This window comes from Antechinus flavipes, chromosome 3, assembly GCF_016432865.1.
Source record: "Antechinus flavipes isolate AdamAnt ecotype Samford, QLD, Australia chromosome 3, AdamAnt_v2, whole genome shotgun sequence".
Lineage (NCBI taxonomy): Eukaryota > Metazoa > Chordata > Mammalia > Dasyuromorphia > Dasyuridae > Antechinus > Antechinus flavipes.
Window position 1 is genome coordinate 81,962,277 of NC_067400.1, and position 21,024 is coordinate 81,983,300.

The 21,024-nt window shown below is 32.8% G+C and overlaps 1 protein-coding gene across 1 annotated transcript in view; it reads right to left on the minus strand.

The window, feature by feature from the left end:
- Positions 1 to 907: 907 nt before the first annotated feature.
- The window catches only part of LOC127553208 (cytochrome P450 20A1), a 50,391-nt gene continuing 30,274 nt past the window's right edge, over positions 908 to 21,024 (minus strand). Inside the window, exons 9-13 of the mRNA XM_051983756.1 lie at positions 20,797 to 20,917; positions 19,575 to 19,686; positions 19,382 to 19,446; positions 8,040 to 8,129; positions 908 to 7,917 (exon numbers count right to left, since the gene is read on the minus strand). Of these exons, the coding sequence (XP_051839716.1) occupies positions 7,767 to 7,917; positions 8,040 to 8,129; positions 19,382 to 19,446; positions 19,575 to 19,686; positions 20,797 to 20,917 (539 nt within the window). The 3' untranslated portion in view covers positions 908 to 7,766. The remainder of the gene's footprint in view (positions 7,918 to 8,039; positions 8,130 to 19,381; positions 19,447 to 19,574; positions 19,687 to 20,796; positions 20,918 to 21,024) is intronic.

Below are 21,024 nucleotides of genomic sequence, written 5' to 3' on the forward strand. Positions count from 1 at the left end.
GATCTTTAGTCAGCAAGTCTCATCTTTACTGGTCCAGATCTGGCCCCAGACATTTATTGGCTGTGTAACCCTGAGCAAGTCACTTAACCCTGTTTCCTCTTCTGTAAAATAAACCAGAGAAGAAAATGGCAGACCACTCAAGGATCAAGATGAGGATCAAGATGAGTTCTTCAAGAATAAGTAATGACAGGCCAGGCTCAATTCCTTGTCCTCAGAATATTATCATGCCATTACTATATCCATTAGATCAGTGAAATTTCACAGGTCCTTTTTAACAAGTAGCTTACTTATTCCAAGTTTTTTAGGTATCATTGCTGCTAAGGTGGTGTTGTCATTGACTTGTTTCAATTGTACCTGATTTTCTAAGACCTTATTTGGGGTTTTCCTGGCAGAGATGCTGGAATGGTTTGCCATTTCCTTCTCCAGCTCCTTTTACATATGAGGAACCTGAGGCAAAGAGGAATAAGTAATTTGCCCAGTGTGTGAGGTCACATTTGAACTCAGGTTTTCCTGACTCTAAGGCCAATGCTCTATCCACTTTGCCAGCTAGCTGTTGAGATATGGGGAGGGAAGAGAAATCCTTTCTGGAAATCTAAACAAAAGTCTGTCCGAGTTCCAACTAAAAGACAGACCTGGTCTTTTAAAGCCCACTGCAAGGATGACTTTTCCTAATTCTGTTTGCTCCCAGTCACTTTTGACATAGCATCAATCTCATAAGAATCAATAATGGAATAATGTGTCATCCTAAAGTGTGAGTTCTTCAGCAATGAACCACAGTACATTTCCATCATTATGGCAGCCGAGTGCCCAGCTTCAGAAAAGCATCCAAGGGTGGCAAGTAAATATAATCAGCTTCACAAAATCAATTTTTGCAAGTAGAGAATGGAGGAGGTACTCTTGATAGCAGTTAATTGTGAAAAACTTTTTTATTATTTAAAAAAAGAAGAAAAGAAGTTTCTTTCACAACTACAATTAAGGTGAAAATTTTTGAGCAAATTTTTTATTAATATATTTTTATATTGTCTAAATTTACTCCATATCATTCTAGTTCTGCCTCTCAGACCATAATCAAAGAGAAGTATTCTTAACCAAAAAAACAAGGGATACAGATAATCATAGCAGATGGTTAAAATAGAAAATTTCAGTTACAGAAATATAAAAATCTTTCACACAGAATTAATACAGCTAAAAGAAAAATTGTTATGAAAAATTCCTTGCAACAAACATTTCTGATAAAAGTCTGATGACAGATAACTACTCAAAGAACACAGTTTGTTTTTAAAGGAATGAAATCTGTCAGTAATATATGAAAGAATGTTCCAAACCAGAAGTGTCAAATTCCCAGCCATTACTTTTGTCTTCAAACTCCCAAATGCTGCCTGAATCATAATAAAATGTAATTGGGAAATGCTTAATAAAATAAATAAAATACAACACAATATAGATGTTAACTTGAGATTTTTTAAGGCAATACACTGCCTTACACAACACAGGGATCTGTTAAAAGGCAGGTTAATTCTCCGAGAGCCTCCACAGCAGTAGATCATACCATCTGAAGTAGTTGTAAGGCAGCCTTTGCTGACACAGGTGTTGCAGAGTGGAAATGAGATAAACTGGAGGCTGAGGGAAGAGGAAAGAGGTCGGACAATGTAATGGCCTCTCAATCAGAGAGGTCAGAGAACAGCAACTTCCTCTCAGGCTCCTTGTATCATCCTCTCACAAGAGGAGATCCATTCTGGGTTGGATCTCCAAGCAGCCACTGTCAGGTAATTCCCATGTATTCCAACAGTGATCTATTTCTATTTGAATTTGTTGCCACTGCTATAAACCACCAATAACAGAAAAGCAAATTAAAACAATTCCGAAACAAATTAAATCAATCTGACACAATTCTCATACTAGCAGCATGGTAAAGATGATAAAAAAAAAACAAAAAAACAGAAACAATTAATACTGGAGAAAGTATAAGTCAACAGGCACACTCATTAATTATGGGAAATTATTTAGAATTATGGGATAAAAATCATTGAAATATTCTTATTTTTTGATCCATCAATTCCTACCCTTTGACCCAAGGTATTCAAAGACAAAAAGAAAGGTCCCATTTATATCAAATTATTCATCCTCACACTATTTATGGGAGAAAAAAAGTACATCAAAAAGTAATTTTCTTTTGAATGGATAATAAGGAAATAAACCTAATATAGGAATGCAATGATATAGGTCCTTGCATTGCAAGAAACAGACACATTTATAGGAACATGAAAGACTTGCATCAACTGATGGTGAAACTAGGAGAACGAAATACCCTGAGATTACAGTAATTTAAATAACAAAGTTAAAAGACAACTGAACTCAAATTAAATGCAAGGCCCAACTTAAGTTTAATAGAGAACAAATAATAAAACCTTATATGCTTTAGTGTGGGGATGCGGATCATTTTTGCTTTCTTTGCATTCGTTCTGTTTGTACAAAGGCTTTTTAATTTGATATAATCAAAATTTTCTATTTTGTGATCAGTAATGGTCTCTAGTTCATCTTTGGTCACAAATTTCTTTCTCCTCCACAAGTCTGAGAGATAAACTATCCTATGTTCCTCTAATTTATTTATAATCTCGTTCTTTATGCCTAGATCATGGACCCATTTTGATCTTATCTTGGTATATGGTGTTAAGTGTAGGTCCTTGCCTAATTTCTGCCATACTAATTTCCAGTTATCCCAGCAGTTTTTATCAAATAATGAAATCTTATCCCAAAAGTTAGAATCTTTGGGTTTGTCAAACACTAGATTGCTATAGTTGACTATTCTGTCATTTTTGCTTTCTTATAAGGAAAGGTCTTGTGGGGATGGGGAGAAGAAAAGTCATCCATTTCAAAAATATTTCACAAAGACAGAAAAGTAAAAAATAACAATGACATTGACAATATGGAGGTTTTAGAATACTGCAAATTCAATATGGATCAGTAGATAAAACAATAAATACTATCTTAGGCTGTATTTATGCTGACATTGTTTCTAGAACTGGTAAAATATTCTAATTTTGTGTTTTGGAATTTATGTATAAACTTTGTACATGTATATTCTGGAATAGAGGACAGTTTTGGTTTTGGAGTAAGGAAGATCTGAATTAGGATCTAGCCTCGGACACCAGCTGTGTGATCCTGGGCAAGTCACATAACTTCCCTCAGCTGCAATTTTCCTTCAAATAAGATGAAGAAAATGATTATCACCTACTTCATAGGATTTTTGTGATGATAAAATGAAACCATATTTGTAAGGCACTTTGCAAATCTTAAAAGAGCTATACAAATGTTTGCTATTATTATTCTAATAAAAATTATTTTAAACCATTATTATTCTATTCTGGTGAGATTACATCAAGAATACTATTTTGGAGTGTACATATCAGAAAAGACACTGATGAATGGTGAATAACGAACCATGCAGATAAGGGCAATTAGGATGGGTACCATGTCATAAGGAAAGTGGTGGGAGTCGGGGGTGGGTTAGGCAAATATTTGAGGGACAGGATTTAGACTTGTTGAAGCTTAGCTCCAAAAGGTGTAACTAAGGAGAATGGGGAGAAGTTGGGGCAGGGGGGAAGGAAATAAATTTTGGCTTGATATAAAGAAAGATTTCTTAATAATTAGAGCTGCCTCAGGAGCAACAAGCTGCCCCTTCTTCAAATTGGTGCAGGTTGGACTAGATCATTTCTGAGTCTCTTCTAAATTGAGATTCTGTGTTTACAAACTTCCCAACCTATCTGCACATGAAAAAGCTGCGATGTTTTCATCTAATTCCACAACAAACATTTTAACCCTAATAATGAAGCATTTTGGCTGTTTGTCCTAGGGCCTGTTCTCCAAGTTAGCCTCATGAAAGCTCTTCTATTAACAGTTCCTGCCTCATCCTACTTACTGGGCTCCATCTCATCACCCTGATCACCTGCCTCCTGCCTGGCTCAGCTGCACCCTTCCTGCTCTAAGAACTCTCCTGTCCTTGCTTACTCTCACCTCAGCTTCCTCACCTTCAAGCTCAGGGAATTCTCTAAGATCCTTTCCGGACTGGACATGCTGATACTGATACAGAGCCCTTGGGCTTTGGCTCTCCCCTCCTGACTCTCCTCTCTGAGCTGAGTGCTACATGGCTTTCCATGTCAATTTTCTGCTCTAGGACAGCTTTCCCTCCTTCTTCCCAACCTGTTCTTGGTACCTGAAAAAAAAAATTTTTATACTCCATATGCACAAAAACATTGTGACTGTCAAGTGGAATAGTTAAGTTATAATAACTAACATTTATATATAATGCTTCAAGGTTTACAAAGTACTTTTACAACTTATCTCATTTGATCACAGTTCATCCAGCCTAATAATTATCCCGACTCTACATTGTGGCTTGACTTCCTAGATCCTGTGGTCTTCAACCACCTGCTTCCAGCACACTTCAAGCACTAGGAAAACAACAGGAATTTTTCTTAAACAAAGAACCTTTAGTATCTGAAGAAAACTTAAACAGCATCTTTTGGGGGGGAGGGAAGGAATGGTTGGTATTAAAGAGAATCTAGTAACAAAGCAATTCCTTTTTTTTTTTTGAGAAATTCGCAAATTTGGAATATTCCCTGAATTAAACTATACTTATTAAGAATACAAATTATTTTTATAACTAGAGTTAAAAGAACTTCTTTGTTATCCTTAATTCTAGCCCCAAACGGATTAAAAAATATTTAAAAATAGACAGATACAAAATAACAACTCAATAAATGGGACAGCAGCCTCAAAACTAAAGTAACAAATGAATTATGTTAAATGGATCTGTGGGCGAGATTTATCTCTGGACTTTTTTCCCCCCTAATCTCAATCTGCGTTTAGGACATTCCCTTCAGTTAATTCTGAACACTGTTTTGCTCCTGCACAAAAGGATAATAAAGGTTTAAAAAATTATCCTGGAAAATGCATATAATTAATAAACCAGATAAAATACACTACTGCCAATCTAGAGAATGGAAAACATAAAATATCCATTTAAGGGAGGTACTTAAATGCTCTGAAAAGATTTTAAATTTTAAAAAGTTTAGGCCCAACTTGTTAGGACAAGAAATCAAATGGTAATTAAATTAAGATTTCATGTTTTTCTGAAATATGAAAAGGACCAGGCAAATAGGATTGTATTAACTCAGAAAAACAAACAAAATAAGGATTCATCCTAATACTTATCAAAACACCCCTTTTCAGAAAGGACACTTTAAAATACATTAAAAACAGCTATGTCATTTCCCCAGTGATTCAGAGCCATTCAAAAAGAGGCTGCTTGTGTAAGTGCTGGAAAGACTACTTCTGTCTAGGGATACATCTAAATTTCAATTAACAAGAAGACAAATATGGGGATAGATTTGTAAGTAAAGAAACTCAATAACAAGAATAGACTGAAACACAAACACAACTGTAATTGGAAATCAAAAAATAGTTATACAAAATACAGAAATTGTAGAGTCCTGTTTTTCTCCCCTAAAAATGACTTCTCAGGAATATAGCACATAATCCTTATTTTATTGTTGTCATTTTTTCAGTTGTGTCCAAGTCTGTGACTCTATTTGAGATTTAAACATACAAGAATGGTTTGCCATTTTCTTCTACAGTCATTTTACAGATGAGGAAACTGAGACAGAGTTAAGTGACTTGCCCAGGGTCACACAGCTAGCGAGTGTCTAAGACCAGATTTAGATTCACAAAGATGAGTCTTCCTGACTCCAGGCCAGACACTCTATCCACTGTGTGACCTAGATGCCCACATGTGAAATTCATTAGAATCACCTAAGACAGATTGAAAATTTCAGAGCAAGTTTGAATGCTCCCTCCTGCACTCATCTGAAGTTTGGAAAACTTCAATATTAAAAAAAAAAAATACCTTAGTTTTCTATGTACAATTACAGCCTAAGCCCTCACTGCAGTGACTGGGAACACAATAAAGAGAAAGAAAGAACCTAGTGTGCATGATGAGATCATGGGATGTGGGATGAGCTGGATGAGATCTTATAACAATTCTCTTTGAGGCCTGAAATTTAAATTTATGTGGATACTTCGCAACTATTTGGATGTCAAAACAAAAACATACCTTAGAGGTGAATTTCATCCATAACTTGAAAAAAATTGTATTACCCCATCTCTAACCTATTTTATATTTTAAACAGCTGAACAATCAACATGATTAGTTGGCATTTTTTAGTTAAAATAAGCAGAATTTACTAGGTGGAGCCCAAAGGCATCAGGTTTTTAAGTGTCTCTTTGGCTCGGTTGGAAATCATGTACAAGTGTTTCTATTGAGACAGTTTTTTCAATTACTTCATATCCTACCTGCAGATCTATGACAGTGCATCATATTGATAATAAAAACAAAGTGTTAGGAAAAGGTTCTGAAAAGTAGAATCTACCATTCTACTCACTGCCATGGTAATTGAGACCCTCTGTATCTATGTTATTATTAATCTATTTAACCTATTTCTTCAACATAATTTTATTTCAATAGTAAAAAACTGAGGTTGCCACATATCCAGCCAACTTATCCCCTTAATGTATTCATTCTACTTATCTGGCATATGGCAGATGACTCTTCTGTCATCTATCAGGTGAGCATTTCCTTGGGTAGATATTTTGGCAGAATTCTCTGTATCTGCAGTACATCAGTCAGTAATGTTTACTCAATGTCTACTGGTAAGATGCAATTCTTTGGGGATGTTACAAGACTATTTTTTCAAGTGGTTTTGAATGAAAGACATAGAGAATTTCTAGTGTGTTTTTTAAGGAAAATATTCTCTTCTTCTCTTTCCTATTCTTTTAGACTAAAATAGTACATCTGTCAAAATAACTAGGTATCATGATAAGAGGTAGAAGACATAATGAGAGGTAGAATACACAAGTATATAAGTAACTATTAGAATGATATGTCATCAAATTCTTGCCTCCCCCAATGTGCCAAACAATTTCCCCCAAAAGAATAACAATTTCAGTTTTATGAGAAAAATAAAAGAGAGGTAACATGGGAAAACAGAAATTCAAAAAAATAAAGCTAAGCTATCCATTTAAAGTGAGCAGTATGCTGATACAATATAGTTACAAATGTGATCTGTTTTTTAAAAAAATCTAATAATATACAAAAATCTAAGTTATACATAAAACAGCTTAAAGATCATATTACAAAAGATTTCTTTGTTTATAAAATCATTTGTCATAAGATTTCTATAAATATTCAGTTCCCTTTGCATATTTAAACTTTTTAATAGTATCTAAGAAACATATTTTGTGCTCTCTTAGAATTAAAATTCTTCAAAGTAGGGACTATTTAATGTAAATGTTTTATGTAAAAACTAGAATACAGTGGATAATTTAATATTAAACAATGAAAATTATAACTACTAACTACTGTTGTCTAAGACAGTGGCCTTCATTACTAGTCAGCCCTAAAGGATATACTAGTCACGATTAGTCTGTTTCGACAAGGCAGTGTTTAGAAATAGTCTTGCAATAAAAACCTTCACTTCTATATCACATGTCTTGGAGTCAATGTGGTTCAAATCACAAATGACTGTATAAAATTCAATTTAGTAAAAAGAATATTAATATAAAAAGAAGATAATGTTAAGGATGTAGAAAAATTAGTTCTGAACACCAAACCTTATGATAGTTTAGGATAACACTTCTCAGCAAAAGAAATGAATTTTTGCCTTCAAAAGGCTGAAGCATTGTTTTTCTTGCAACTTGATGTTCATTTTTTAGTTTCTTTTAGAAACAGTAATCCATGCTTCTTCCTTTGATGATGTTACCAACTCATATTTTGTTTCAATAACTTGTCCTTCCACAGGATGTAAGTACAGTTTTCTCACTAGCACACTCAGAAGTACTGTAGCCACCATATATGCAAACCTAGTCGGAAAGAAGGGCAAATAATTACATAAAAATCAAGTAATTATATAAAGAAAATATTTTTTGTCTCATCTATAATGAAACAAAAAAGCAGGTACCTCTCTCTTCCTAAATCATCTTACCTCAACTCCGGACATTCTTGTGAGCCTGAGAATCCAAGCAAGGAAAGATTTTTCATAGCAGATTCATCAGCAAACCGGTCTGGATCAAACCTTGAAAAGAGAAAAAACATTAGTAAGGACAATATATATATTTTTGTCGGATATTATGATACTTTTTCTCATATTTAAAAAAACTGTCATCCTTCATTTTTATCACTTTCATTTCCAGATGTATCTTTCCCCCCTCATCTCCCCAGAAAATGACTCATTGTAACAATAAAAAGAAAGAAAGAAAAAGAAATCAGAAAAACTAAGCAATACCTCAACCAAGACTAAGAGCTTTTGCTATGTTCTACACCCAGTCTTGAACTTTTCTTTAAAAAAGGGAGATACATGTTTTTCAATTCTGCTTTTAGGACAAGCTTGGTCATCATAATAATATCACATTGTTTCTCTTTTTAGTTCTATTTACATTGTTGCAGTGATTTTTGTGCAAGTTTTCCTGATTAGGTTTACTTTGCATCCACTCACATGCTTTCTATACTTCTCAGAATTCTCCATATTCACTGTTTCTTATAATTCCATTATATTCATATGCTGCAATTTGTTTAGCCATTCACTAAGGATGGACATTTATTCTATTTCCAGTTCTTTCCTACAACAAAATGAGCTTATCACTGATCATGCTTTGCCAAAACACAACTCTAGATTACTTCTCCCATCAGCTTCTTTCATTCCTCGTCATGTTCTGCTGAACACAACTAGAAGAAATCAGGAAGTCATGCTAACTGGACACACTATGAATTTATGTTATCTAATCTCAAATAAACTGTTACTGTAGAAGGGCAAACATTCTATTCTTCCCTAATTGTTTTGCTAGCCCACTTTCCAAAATCCCTTATCTTTCCTCTTCTAAATCTTCAATCTAGCTTTCTCCTCTCTCCAAAGTTACTAATAACTTAATTATTAAATCTAATGGCTTTTTCCCAATCCCTACTCTTCCTGATCTTTTTGTAGCACTCATGACTGTTCAGCATCTTCTTCTCCAGGAGACACTCTCTTCTCTTTTGGTGAGTTTGGTTTTGGTAAGATAATTTTCCCTTGGTTCTTCTACATGTCCAACTATTCTTTCTCAGACTTCCTCACTGGGTTTTCATCCATCTCATGTCCACTAACGGTGGTGCCCCACAATGTTTTATCTCAGGTTTATTTCTTTTTTATCCCTATACTTTCTCTCTAGGTGATCTTATCAATAGGTCTCATGAGTTATCATCTACATGTAGATGATTCTCAGATTCAGGTATCCGGATCATCTTTCTCCTGAGATACAATCATGTAGCTTCAACTACCTATTGGAACTGGAATCTTGAACTGGAAGTCTCCTAAACAATTCAAATTCAACTATTCCAAACAGAAATCATTATCTTTTCCCTCAAATCCTTCTTCTAGCTAAACTTCTCTATTACTGTCAGTAATAGATAGTTACTCCCAATCATTTGGATTCATAACTTGCCATCTGTGACTTCACTCTTTTGATCATCTCAACTATCTGATATACTGCCAAATCTTGTCATTTCTACTTTCACAATGTATCTTCACCATCGTAGTCTAGGCCCTCATCAACTCACACCTGTTTTATTGCAAGAGACTTTGCTTCTCTATTTCCAGAGCTTATCAAAGTACTTATAACAAAGTGCTTTAAAAATGTTTGTTGACTGATTGACTAATGAAATCCATGGTCTCATTTCTACCTATATATACAATGCACTGGCCAGGCAAAATGAACTAGGAATCCTAATGCAAGGAAACAAATACAACCTCATCATTATCACTGAGATTTCAAAAAAAAAAAAAAAAATCCATGACTAGAATATTTGTACAGCTATCCTTGATAGCTTGAATCCCTGATTCAAAAGGAAGGAGGTGGTTTGTAGTAAAACTATGTTAAAATATTAATGTGAAGATATTCATGAATCAGAAGGGAGAGAACACTGAGGTGAAACTCAATGGAAACAAGAAGAGAAGCAATAGTTATTGAGGTATACTACAGAACCATTTAGAGAGAAGCACAGTGGATGATAGAATCCAAAAATATCTTGACAAATAAAGATTAGAGCTAAATCTAAGAAGATGTGAATTGGTAGAAAAAAAAGTGTAAATCTTACTCCTGGTTATTCAATGGGTATTCCGAAAAAGACCTGAGAATTCAGAAAAGAGTGAAAGACTTTTGGATTCAAAGCCAAGAAGAAAGCAACAAAGGTAGTGAAGAGCTTTCAGATAGTATTACGCAGTTGAAAAAATGGAAATGTTTGCCTGGAGAAGAGGAGTTAGATGAGAGACAGGACAGTTGTCTTCAAGAGCTGCCAGCTAAAAGAGGGGAAGACTTGTTTTGCATGATAACAGAGGGTAGAAGTAGGAGCAAGGCTGGAAGCTGAAGAGAGGCAAATGTATTCTTGATATGAAAGAAGAAAGTTCTAAAAACTGAAAGCTATTCAGAAAATTTCCCTGGAGAATGGTGGATTCCACCTAACCAGGAGTTTTTAAACAGTGATTGAATGCCTTCTTACAGCTATTATTATACAAGGAATTTTTATTCAAGAATGAGTGAGACCATGCTCTTCAAATGCTGAGATTCTATGATATTTGTATTCTGCAATTTACAGGATCACATGTTGAGAAATATAATGCATGCAGTTTTTTAATGAATAGACATTTAAAAACTATATTTACACCAGACAACAAATGAATAGGAAGATTCCAAGAAATTTAAAACTTAAATATTGGTTATGTGAAAACAAATAAAAAGTGAGGCATTTAATTTTGCATGGCATTGGTTTCTTTAATTGGTGATTTTCTCTTTATCTATGCTTTTAAAGTTATATTTATAAGTTATTTTCATTCTGGATCTACCATAAAATACACTGGAAAACTAAAAATGAAAGTAATTTAGGAAAAGATACAGACTTTTAATAAAAGGTCTCTACCCTTCAGAGAACTTTAAGCTTTGTATGTCTTTGGAAAATAATTTTTTTTCAGTCCTGTTTAAAGATTTTTTGTTTTTTATTCTTTGCCTACAAGAAGAATGTTAAGAAGTTTCAAGTTTATTTTAAAAAATAAAGCCACTGGACTGTCCTGCTTTTTTATAAGATGATATATGAATTACAGTACAAAATAATTTTGTATTACACTAAATTGTATTACACTATTAAACTAAAGATTAAATTAAATTTAATCATTTTTTATTTTGAAATAACCTTGAAAAAGAAGCACACAGATGTTTGCCTCGAGGGCATCCGAGTATTTTCAGATTGTATTATAATGAACCTTTTTCAAGTTCATAATTGGAACGAACACAAATTTTCATTATTATTTAAAAATAAACATACAGGAATAAAAGACCTACGAGGATTTAATTGTTTTTTTCTGGAAGGGGGAGCTTTTCCTACATTCAATTTTGTCTGCAAAGAATCAAATTTTAGCTTCACTTTAAAGACTGACATTTCAGTTCATTCATCCTGAAGTTATATTAACATTATTCTACATATAACATTTGATAATTTTACCTAATATCTTTTGCTCTTGGAATACGCCAACAGCCAATAAGCACTTATTAAGCACTTACTTTGTGCCAGAATTGTGTCAACTGACCATAAAATACATAGAAGGAAACTGACTCATATGAGGATAAATTCATTTCAAGGGAAGGCCTTAAATTGTGAGGCAGGATTATGTGCCAGTTAGATTTTCACCAATTCTATTTCAGAGAAATTTCACTGTGAGAACAATGGTGGTCATCTGAATATGTGAAACTAGGACAGAAATTTATTAAGCACCTACTGTGTATCAGGCACAGTATCAGGAATACCAAAAAAAAAAAAAAAAAAAAAAAAGGCAAAAGACAGTTCTGGTTCTTGAGGAGCTCATAAATTAGTAGAAACAATGTACAATAAACTATGTACAAACACACTAGTACTGAATTATAGATGCAGTACAATGTGATTCCTTTTATCTTTCCTTATCTTTACAGATCACCTTAGCATAAAAATTATGATTCAGAAGATTATGCTAATAGAAAATGAACTACATCAATCATTTGTTCAGCAATAGCACCGCCGAGGGATTTTACTGATATGTCTCTGGATTTGTCTCTATTGTTTATATATAGCTTTTTATCTACAGTCTAAAATAGGAACATATTGTCAAGATTTTAGTGCTGTTTAAATACTACTAAAAATTGTAAAAATTTAATAGGTAACATACTTGTGAAAACACTCTATTGTGTGTTAAGAAGCTATGATCTTACTGATGTGGGAAACTTCCATCACTGACACAAATCAGGGATTTAATTAGGGATGATAAAAAGATGGGCTTTTATTTCATTTAGGTACTCAGGGTTGTGAAGAGGACCTGGCAATTTCACAGGGGGGATCTAGTCTACCCTTGAGTTATTTAACCCCTGACCCATTCACTTTTGGTCTATACAGCATCTCTCAAAAGTATTATTAGACCAGTTTCTATGAGCTACCCATCCAATTGTAGTCATAATCTAAACAGAGGGCATTCTTTATCCATTTTGTTTTTCTTGCATAAAAAGATACAACAAATGGTTCTGAATGATTATGGTTCTCATTTAGGAGTGTATTCGGTGCACCTAAGGAGTCTTGCAACCTATATAGAATCCTTTTTTCAATTTGAACTCTTCACTGAACCTTCTTCCTCCATAACAGCGGAAGCAAGTATGGACCATTCACACTTTCTATTAAGTTTTTATAAGATACCTGAACTCTGCTAGGTGGTGTTAGGGGCAGCAGCAGCAGCAGTAGTAACAGTGCAGACCCAAGCTAAGGGTTTTTTCAATGCTCCTGGCATTAAAACTGTTCACACTTATTTTTTCTTAATTTGGCTCATAATCGTTTTAGATGGTTTTTGGCTGCCATTATCATACTGCTAACTCATGCTGAGGTTGCAGTTCATTAAAAAACCCAGATTTGTTTCAGAGAACTACTATAAAACCATAGTTCCCCCATCTTGTACTTATAAATTTGCTTTGGTTTTATAGCATTGAATTTAATCTTCTTGGATTCATCTCTAAGTTCTATGCTGCCAAGATATTGGATCTTCACTCTTTTATCCAATGTATCACTACCTGATCTCTCTCACTCTAGGTTTGTGTCTCTGCAAATTTGATAAACAAAACTTGATACCTTTGTACAGGTTTTTGATAAAAATGTTAAAAAGCACAAAGCCAAGTACAAATTCCTAAGACATACAGTCATGAGTTATATCCATCAAGTCTCAAGGACATCTATAAGGTCAAATCTGTCATCTCTACTTCCTACTACTTGTTGCATAAACCTTGGAGTATTTGTATGTAAACATTTCTGAAGCCACGGATTTCATTAGAATGGCTCTTCTCTTGAATTCTGCCTTCTGTATGCATTCCACATTCATTTAAAAAAAAAAAAAGTAAACCCTTTTGATTAGATTTGCAAGACATCAAGTACATATATACTGATTAGCCTCTGGTAAGTATACTCTATTTCTGACCAGAAGAATAAAATTCTCATATTTTAAGTCTGACCAGAAGAATAAAATTCTTATATTTTAAGTCATGCTCCAAAAATGCCATCTTTTTGGCTACTTTCTAAACCAGCTTTCCTCTTCATTTTACCTTATCTCTAGTGGGTAGCAATGAGGAAAACACAACCTATTGAAAGACTCCCTGTTTTCTCTTCTGCAGGCTAAGTACCCCCCAGTTCTTTCAACTACATTCATATAGTTTTCCATTTCTTCTGGTTCTAAGTTGTTAACAATATTTTCTCACAGAAGACAAAAATAGAAGCTGGACTTGGAAACTTTTTCTTCAAATTTTAGCCTACTTATCCTCCCCAAAATCAAATTGTAGCTGACTTCACATTTTCAAACTTCTGAAAAATATCTTCTCAATTATCTTTTTATTCAGGACATGCTCTTCTTTCCTCTAACTCCTTCTTGCACAGAAGCCCAAAGCAGAAAAATGTACATTCATGATCTTCTCTTGTCTCGGCCAAAGACATCCAGTTTCTTCAACAGACTCTCATGTGACATACTTTGCTATCTGTCATGTCTTCCTCTGGACATTTTCCAGGTAATTCTATTAAGATCAATGATCTTTCTAAACTGTGGTGCTCAGAATTACACACAATTTCTTCAGATATGGTTTGACCAGGGAAGAAGACAGTGGAATTTATGCCTTTTCATGCAACCCAAGATTCTATCAATTTTGGGGATAGCCAATTCACATTAATGACTTGAGTTTTTAGTTCACTGAAACCCCTAAGTCTTTCTGAAATAGGGTTGTGTATTAATACCTTACCTATTCTATAATTTGTGAAGCAGGATTCTTAAAAATCCAAATTCAATATTTTATAGATCTCTTTTAAATCTCATCTTCTTAGATTAAGCTCTGACTCAGTTATCTAGTGTGTTCATTTGTATCTCTCATCTTTATTTCTCCGAATATGATGAGTGTGCCATTTATGTCTTTATTTAGAATTGATAAAAATGTCAGATAGCAAAGGACTAAAGCATAGATCCTTCTGGCATTCCATTTGGAACTTCTTGTCAAGCTGACATGGAATTATCAACATTTATTCTTTTGAGGCTGGCCATTCAGTGGTTTCTAAATTAATCCAATTATACTAGATTCTGATTCATATCTATCTTTTCCACAAAATAATCATGATGTCATATTAAACATTTTGCTAAAATTTAGGCAAACTATATCTGTAGTAATTCCTCAATCTATTAATTTAGTCATTTTAGTTATTTAGTAGATCAATTTTATTTATTTAGTAGCATCAAAACAGGTTTTTTTAACCTGAAATTTTTTCCTCCCACTTTTTAAAAATTCTAATATTAATAAATACCAAATAAAACATTTACACGAATACATAGAAAAGAGGATTGTATACAAAAGTCTTGTACAGCTTGCTTAAAAAAAAACACAATAAATTCATTATTTAACTTTCAAAGCCATCCTGCTTGTCTATGATTTTTCCTTCTAGCTTGTGTTCTTTTTATGCGCATTAAAAAAAAACAACTCTATTTTTGTTCTTTCTTTTCTTGTAGGTAATCCTAGACCCTCTTCTCCTTCATATTTTATGTTCAAATTTATTTTTTCCCCTTTGCCAAAAAGTAGGTTTATTTAGGAGAAGAAGCTTACAGACAAAAAAAGAGGTAAAATAAACATCAGGAGTGGCAAATATAGAGTTGTGAGAGCAATAGGGTTATCAAGGAAAACAATTTGGAAAAATCCATTAAAAGAATATGCCATGACATCTGCCTCTTCAAATTAAAAAAAAAAAAAAGGAAAATTAAAAACTCACAATAAATATAAAGTCAAGCAAAATAAATCCCTATATTTGTCATATCCAAAAGTGTATGTCTTATTCTGCATCCATCACCTCTGTCAAACACCTGGTCTATATTTTGATGAATCTATACAGGCTTTTTCTGATAATTTTCTTTTCAATATGGTCTTGATAACAATTGAAATGTGGAGTTTTGTCAGTATTTGAAGTCAAATTCATCAGTCTACAATTTGCATGTTTCATTCTCTTTTGTTTTTGAAAATTTGAAAATTGATCTTTCACTGTGTTACTTCTAGCATGGGGCTTCTCTGTTCACATTCTGTGTTCAATCATTTTAAAATTCTTGTTTAGTGTCATTTCCATTTACTTTAAGACTATGATATTAAGAGTCCAATTGTGACGGCCTGTTTGCCCTTAATGTGGAGTTATTATGAACAGTCTGTTTATTGTCCTCCTTTCAGTTTTATCCTTAAATTCTTGTGGCATGACTTTGTTTAGTTGAGATTCTCATCACATTTTCTTTATACTGTTTTGCCATTCATTGCTTCTTGTAGCTTTCTGATGTGATAGTGCTCCAAATTTTTTACAAATAAATTTGTATTCTACAGCGGTGTCTCTACTTGAGAACAATATTTGCTGGATGAAGTGGTTTCTAAGCTCTTTTTTGTCTCCTTATAACATCCTTACATTGGTTAATATTTCTTAGAAAATTTTTGATTAATGCCAATTTCTTTGCCCAGTTTTCAGTGTCAACAAATTATTTAAGTAGGTTAAAGATGTTTAATTGCATGCCAATTTTTTCCCCTCATTTTTATTCTTTCTTTTAATTCTGTATTAATTTAGATCTTTAACAAGTTGGGGGTCTGACTATACACAGATAGCTGATTTGGGAGTGACAGCAGGAATGTCATTTTCTGTCTGTTAAAATATAATCAATATAATTTTTCAGAATATATTTCTGGCATCTCCTGATTCTTTTCTCAATGTATTTATAATAATACAGTTAAGATTTTTTTTAATAGTTTGCAAATCCTTGCCCACTTTTATTCCTTACTCCCAACAATGTTTTCTAATATATATTTTACCTTCCTCTCCTTAGTTCATCTTTGTAGTAAAATCACCAAGTATCAAAACATATATTTATTTAATCTGGAAGACCTTATCAAAATCTTCTCTATCTTTTTATTCTATTTAATCAGTGCTGGTGCTATATAAGCTATAACTATTTTCATGGTGGCATTTTTTGCAAAAATTAGCATAAGTGTGCAATATATGTCATGTCCAAATGTCCCATGAAATATTTTTATTGCTACTGCGTGGGTAATAAAACCACTACAACCAAATCCTTTATTTGCTTCTTTTAAAAGTCTGCAATCATCCTTTCACTTAGCTGCAACTCTCTTTTGCCTTTTACTATAAAATACAGGATAATATTATAATATATATTCATAGTATATATTCATTTTAGTCTCATTTACCAATGTGAAGGACATGCTACATTCATTTCATCAACTTCATTCAACAAATTAATATTGTGTCAAATACATATAAATGTATATGTATGTGCTAACATACTTTTATGTATTTGCAAATTTGGATTAATGTTGACAAAGAGCCAAATATTTTACTTTTATAAAAAGAAAACTCAATGTTTTGGTTTTTCATGAGGACAGAAGACTGGTTCCACTAACAAAACTTAATTCAGTGAGACATTAAATTTAGCATACCTTCAGCAACAATAACTAAAGAACTTTCCTTGTCCTTAATTTGATACTTCAGAAAGTACAGGATGCAATGAACAGTGACATTTTCTTTTTAAGCAGGAAAAAAATGACCTTTCAAAAAGTTATGGATAGTCGTGAGATTGTAATGTTTTGCTAGATAGGAATTTTACAACTATCCAAATTGTCATTTACAAAAATGAGTCTTTATAAAGTCCTGAAGGCAGAGTATGATTCAGTAAGAAGAACCCTGGATTGGGAGTCAGGAATCACAGGTTCCATGTTCAATTTTATCCACCAAATAGCAAATCAATCAACACTTCTGGATCTCAGATTCTAGATCTGTAAAATGAATCATACTAGATTGCAGAGTCTTTTCTAGTTCTAAAAATTTGATGATTTATTATAACTGGTATTAGTTAGAAATGTAAAGTATCATTATAGATAGGACATAGAGTAACATGTTTGTAATATTTTCAAAATCCCTGTTTTAATTTTCAAAAGCTTATATACTTCCTAATGGAAGGAAGTGATTATTGATCATACATATGAAATGTTTCATTTCATAAGTATTCAAATACTTTTAAAAGAATGCTATTTTTAGAGAGGTAAAAATTGTTTGACTGAAATTCGCTAAAAGGGTAGTTACTTTATAAACATATCAAGTCAATAATTATTTTACAAATAAGCACTTCCTGAATTAAAAGAATTTGGGAGATATGTGGCCAACTCATCTAATGTTGTTTACTACTGATAACCAACAACTATCATTACCTTGACAGAGTTAACAAACACCTACTTGAAAATGCTAATAGTCCCTAAAAAAGGCATTAGTTGTGAAAAAACCATTTGGTTGGCAAATAAATGCAAGCACCATTTACTAGTTTGCTAACAGCTCCTGAACACTGTCTTATAATCCTGTTGCTAGACAACTACATGGTTCAAAAGATTCAAAAATATCTATCCTGACCCAAAATTTGGTCATTTTACTTGATAGTTTTATTAGCTCTTATTTGCTCTCATATGAAGATACTCTAACAACCTGGAAAGGAAAGAGACTGAGGGATAATAAAATGTAAAGTTGTATATATGACAGAAGCTGGTAAGTAGTAGTTAGAAATTTAAACTAGACCATTACTAGAATTGCTCCCTTTAAAATGGAAACCATATAGTTATACTGCCATATCTCAGTTTACAACATTTGTCTATTTAAACAAAATACATTTTGTTAGGTGCTATATTAGCATTTCCATTACTTATTTGTTTAGTCTGAAAACAAAACAAACAAAAAAGTCCATACTATTTTGTGATTTCTTTTGGCTGCAGCACAGCATTAACATTTTTGAACATTCTTCTACTTATCAGATTAAAACTATGTTTGATGTTCATCAGTAAATTATATCAACTAAACAACAAACACTTATTAAGTAACTACTGTGTGCAAAATATAACAATAGGGAAGACAAAAAGTTTAGATAACATATAGTACTTGCTGTCATGTGATTTTAAAAGGTTTTGTTTATTTTCTAACTGGAAAGTGATTGTACATTGACAAGCACCAATTTTCCCATGAGAACTTACTTCTAATTTTATCTGAATGTCATTTTGAAAGTAAAATTTGGCTTATGGCAAACTTGTAGGAAAATATCTGTTTCTTAAGATACCTTGGATTTCCTGACATATATAACAATATTCTAATTTTTAAAACTTGAAGGAATGGAGAGTTTATTTAATATAACAATACATGTATAACAACATACATCTATATGTTGATATGTTAATGTATGTCTATTTAGACATATCTGTATCTCTCACTCCCATTTCTCTAGAGATAGACAATGACATCCTCCACTTAACTCTGCAAAGAGGCCCTCATTGTAGCCTTATAAACCCTTAGGATCTCTGTTAAAAAAAACTCAATCTCAGGGCAGTATCTAATTCCAATTTCTTCAAACAGATTTTTAAAATTTCTATATGAGAAGAAATTAAAGCTTAAGTAACAGAGTCAAGGATATGGATAAACTTTGAGAAATAAAAGGTATTTGTTTCCTAGTGAAATAGATATTCTTGGGGGTACGTTTCAAAGGCAAAGGAAAAAAAAAAACATGAAGGGTAGAAGAGAAGAAAAGAAGGGAAAAATAATGAGTTTCTTTTCTCTTTCCTATATCTCATATTTCATTTTACTTTTCCCCTAGGAACTTAGAAAATAAAAATGCTTATCATATGTGCTCCTCATCTGTGCACGAATAGAGTAATCAACCAACACATAAATATGTCAAATATCTCATACTTGTATGGTGATGGCCAAGCACAACGATCCTGAAGAACCACACCAAGAGCATAAAGAACAAGGGTCTGGAAAGAAAAATGTCAATATACTTAATTAAAGTTTAGCAAGAGCCACAGCTTGACTCTAATACATCTAATCCAATTTAGAAACTTTAAAATTCCTTGTAAAGAAGAAAAAGTAGATTTCTTCCTACCTCTCTAGGAATGATATGTTGGTCAACTTTTCCTTCTAGGTCCTGAAGTCTGGCAGCAATTGGTGTTAATTTAGCTGTTCGAACTGTCTCACAAAGTACTTGCCGGCAATATCTAATTTTTAAAAAAGTATCAATAAATATCTATTTTGAAAGAGGTAAATTAGCATCAAAATATTTTTAAAGAAACTCTTATTCACTAATCTCTGATGATTTTCTATGTTTGGAAAATAGCTTTATCACCTGCCATAGATGAGTTTCTCTGTGAGAGGAGATAAACTATGTGTTTTAATATCTCATAATTTGTGATTAATAATGTATAATTAATGTAAAATCACTTAAATTTGTTTGGGTCAGTTTCCTCATCTGTAAAAAATAAAGTAAAGAAGGAAATGGCAAACCATTCCTGTATCATTGCCAAGAAAACCCCATATGGGATCACTAATAGTCAGATATGACTGAGGCAACTGAACAACAACAATGTAAAGTTATTTAAATTAAATATTTGAAGGGAAAATCTGCCTGATCCAAAAGTGAATCATGTCTTTTGCTGTTTTTAAATTTAAAAATAAAAATAAATTTTATTGATGCTTTTTAGTTTTACATTTTAGTAATTTTGCAATATAGTAGTTCTCCATCTTGATTCCTAGGAATTAAACCTTCCTTTGAATAGAAAAATTGCTCAGCAAAATTAACAAACTGAAAATTGCTTCTGTATCTGTATAATAAAATCTTTTTTCTCCTTTATACTCATATTTTTGCCTTAACTTCCCATACAAAAGTCAAAATAAAACTATTTACTAGCTATAGAGTGAACTTAAAATTTTTACATTCCTGCTAAAGGAAAAGCCAGGACTAAGCTGGTAAACCCATGACTCCTAGGTTCTACTGATTTGAGATACATGATGATTTTTTCATTCTGTGACTTTCTAAATTACAATTAAGTCTGCCCATCCTAGTCCTAGGGGCATTTGTCCTGCCAATCAGCCACTCAAGTAGCAATCTTGTGGCAATAAGGTAGCTGCTTATTGGTTTAATTGATTTCAAAGTTTCCCAAAGCAATATATCACAGATTTAAAAAGAGATTTAAATGATCCTTTCAAGATAGAAAAAATAAACCCCATAGCAGTAATTAATATTGACATATAAACATACCAGTATTATGTTATGAAATAAGCCAAAATTTGTTTTCTAATTATTTCTTTTACTTTTTTTGCATCTTTACCTGAGCTGATCAATTTTCTCTTGAGTAACTGGACCTTTCCCAAGAACTTGGTCTAGTTCTTTGTGCAATTTCTTCTGGACATCTTCTGATGTGGTAAGAAAATAGACTGCCCACATACATACTAGGAAAGAAACAGCAGTAATAATACAATGGAAGAAGCAACTTTTGGGGGGGAGGGGAAGGGATTTAAAGGAAAGAATAAGAAAAGGAGCTACTTGCTTGTTTTAT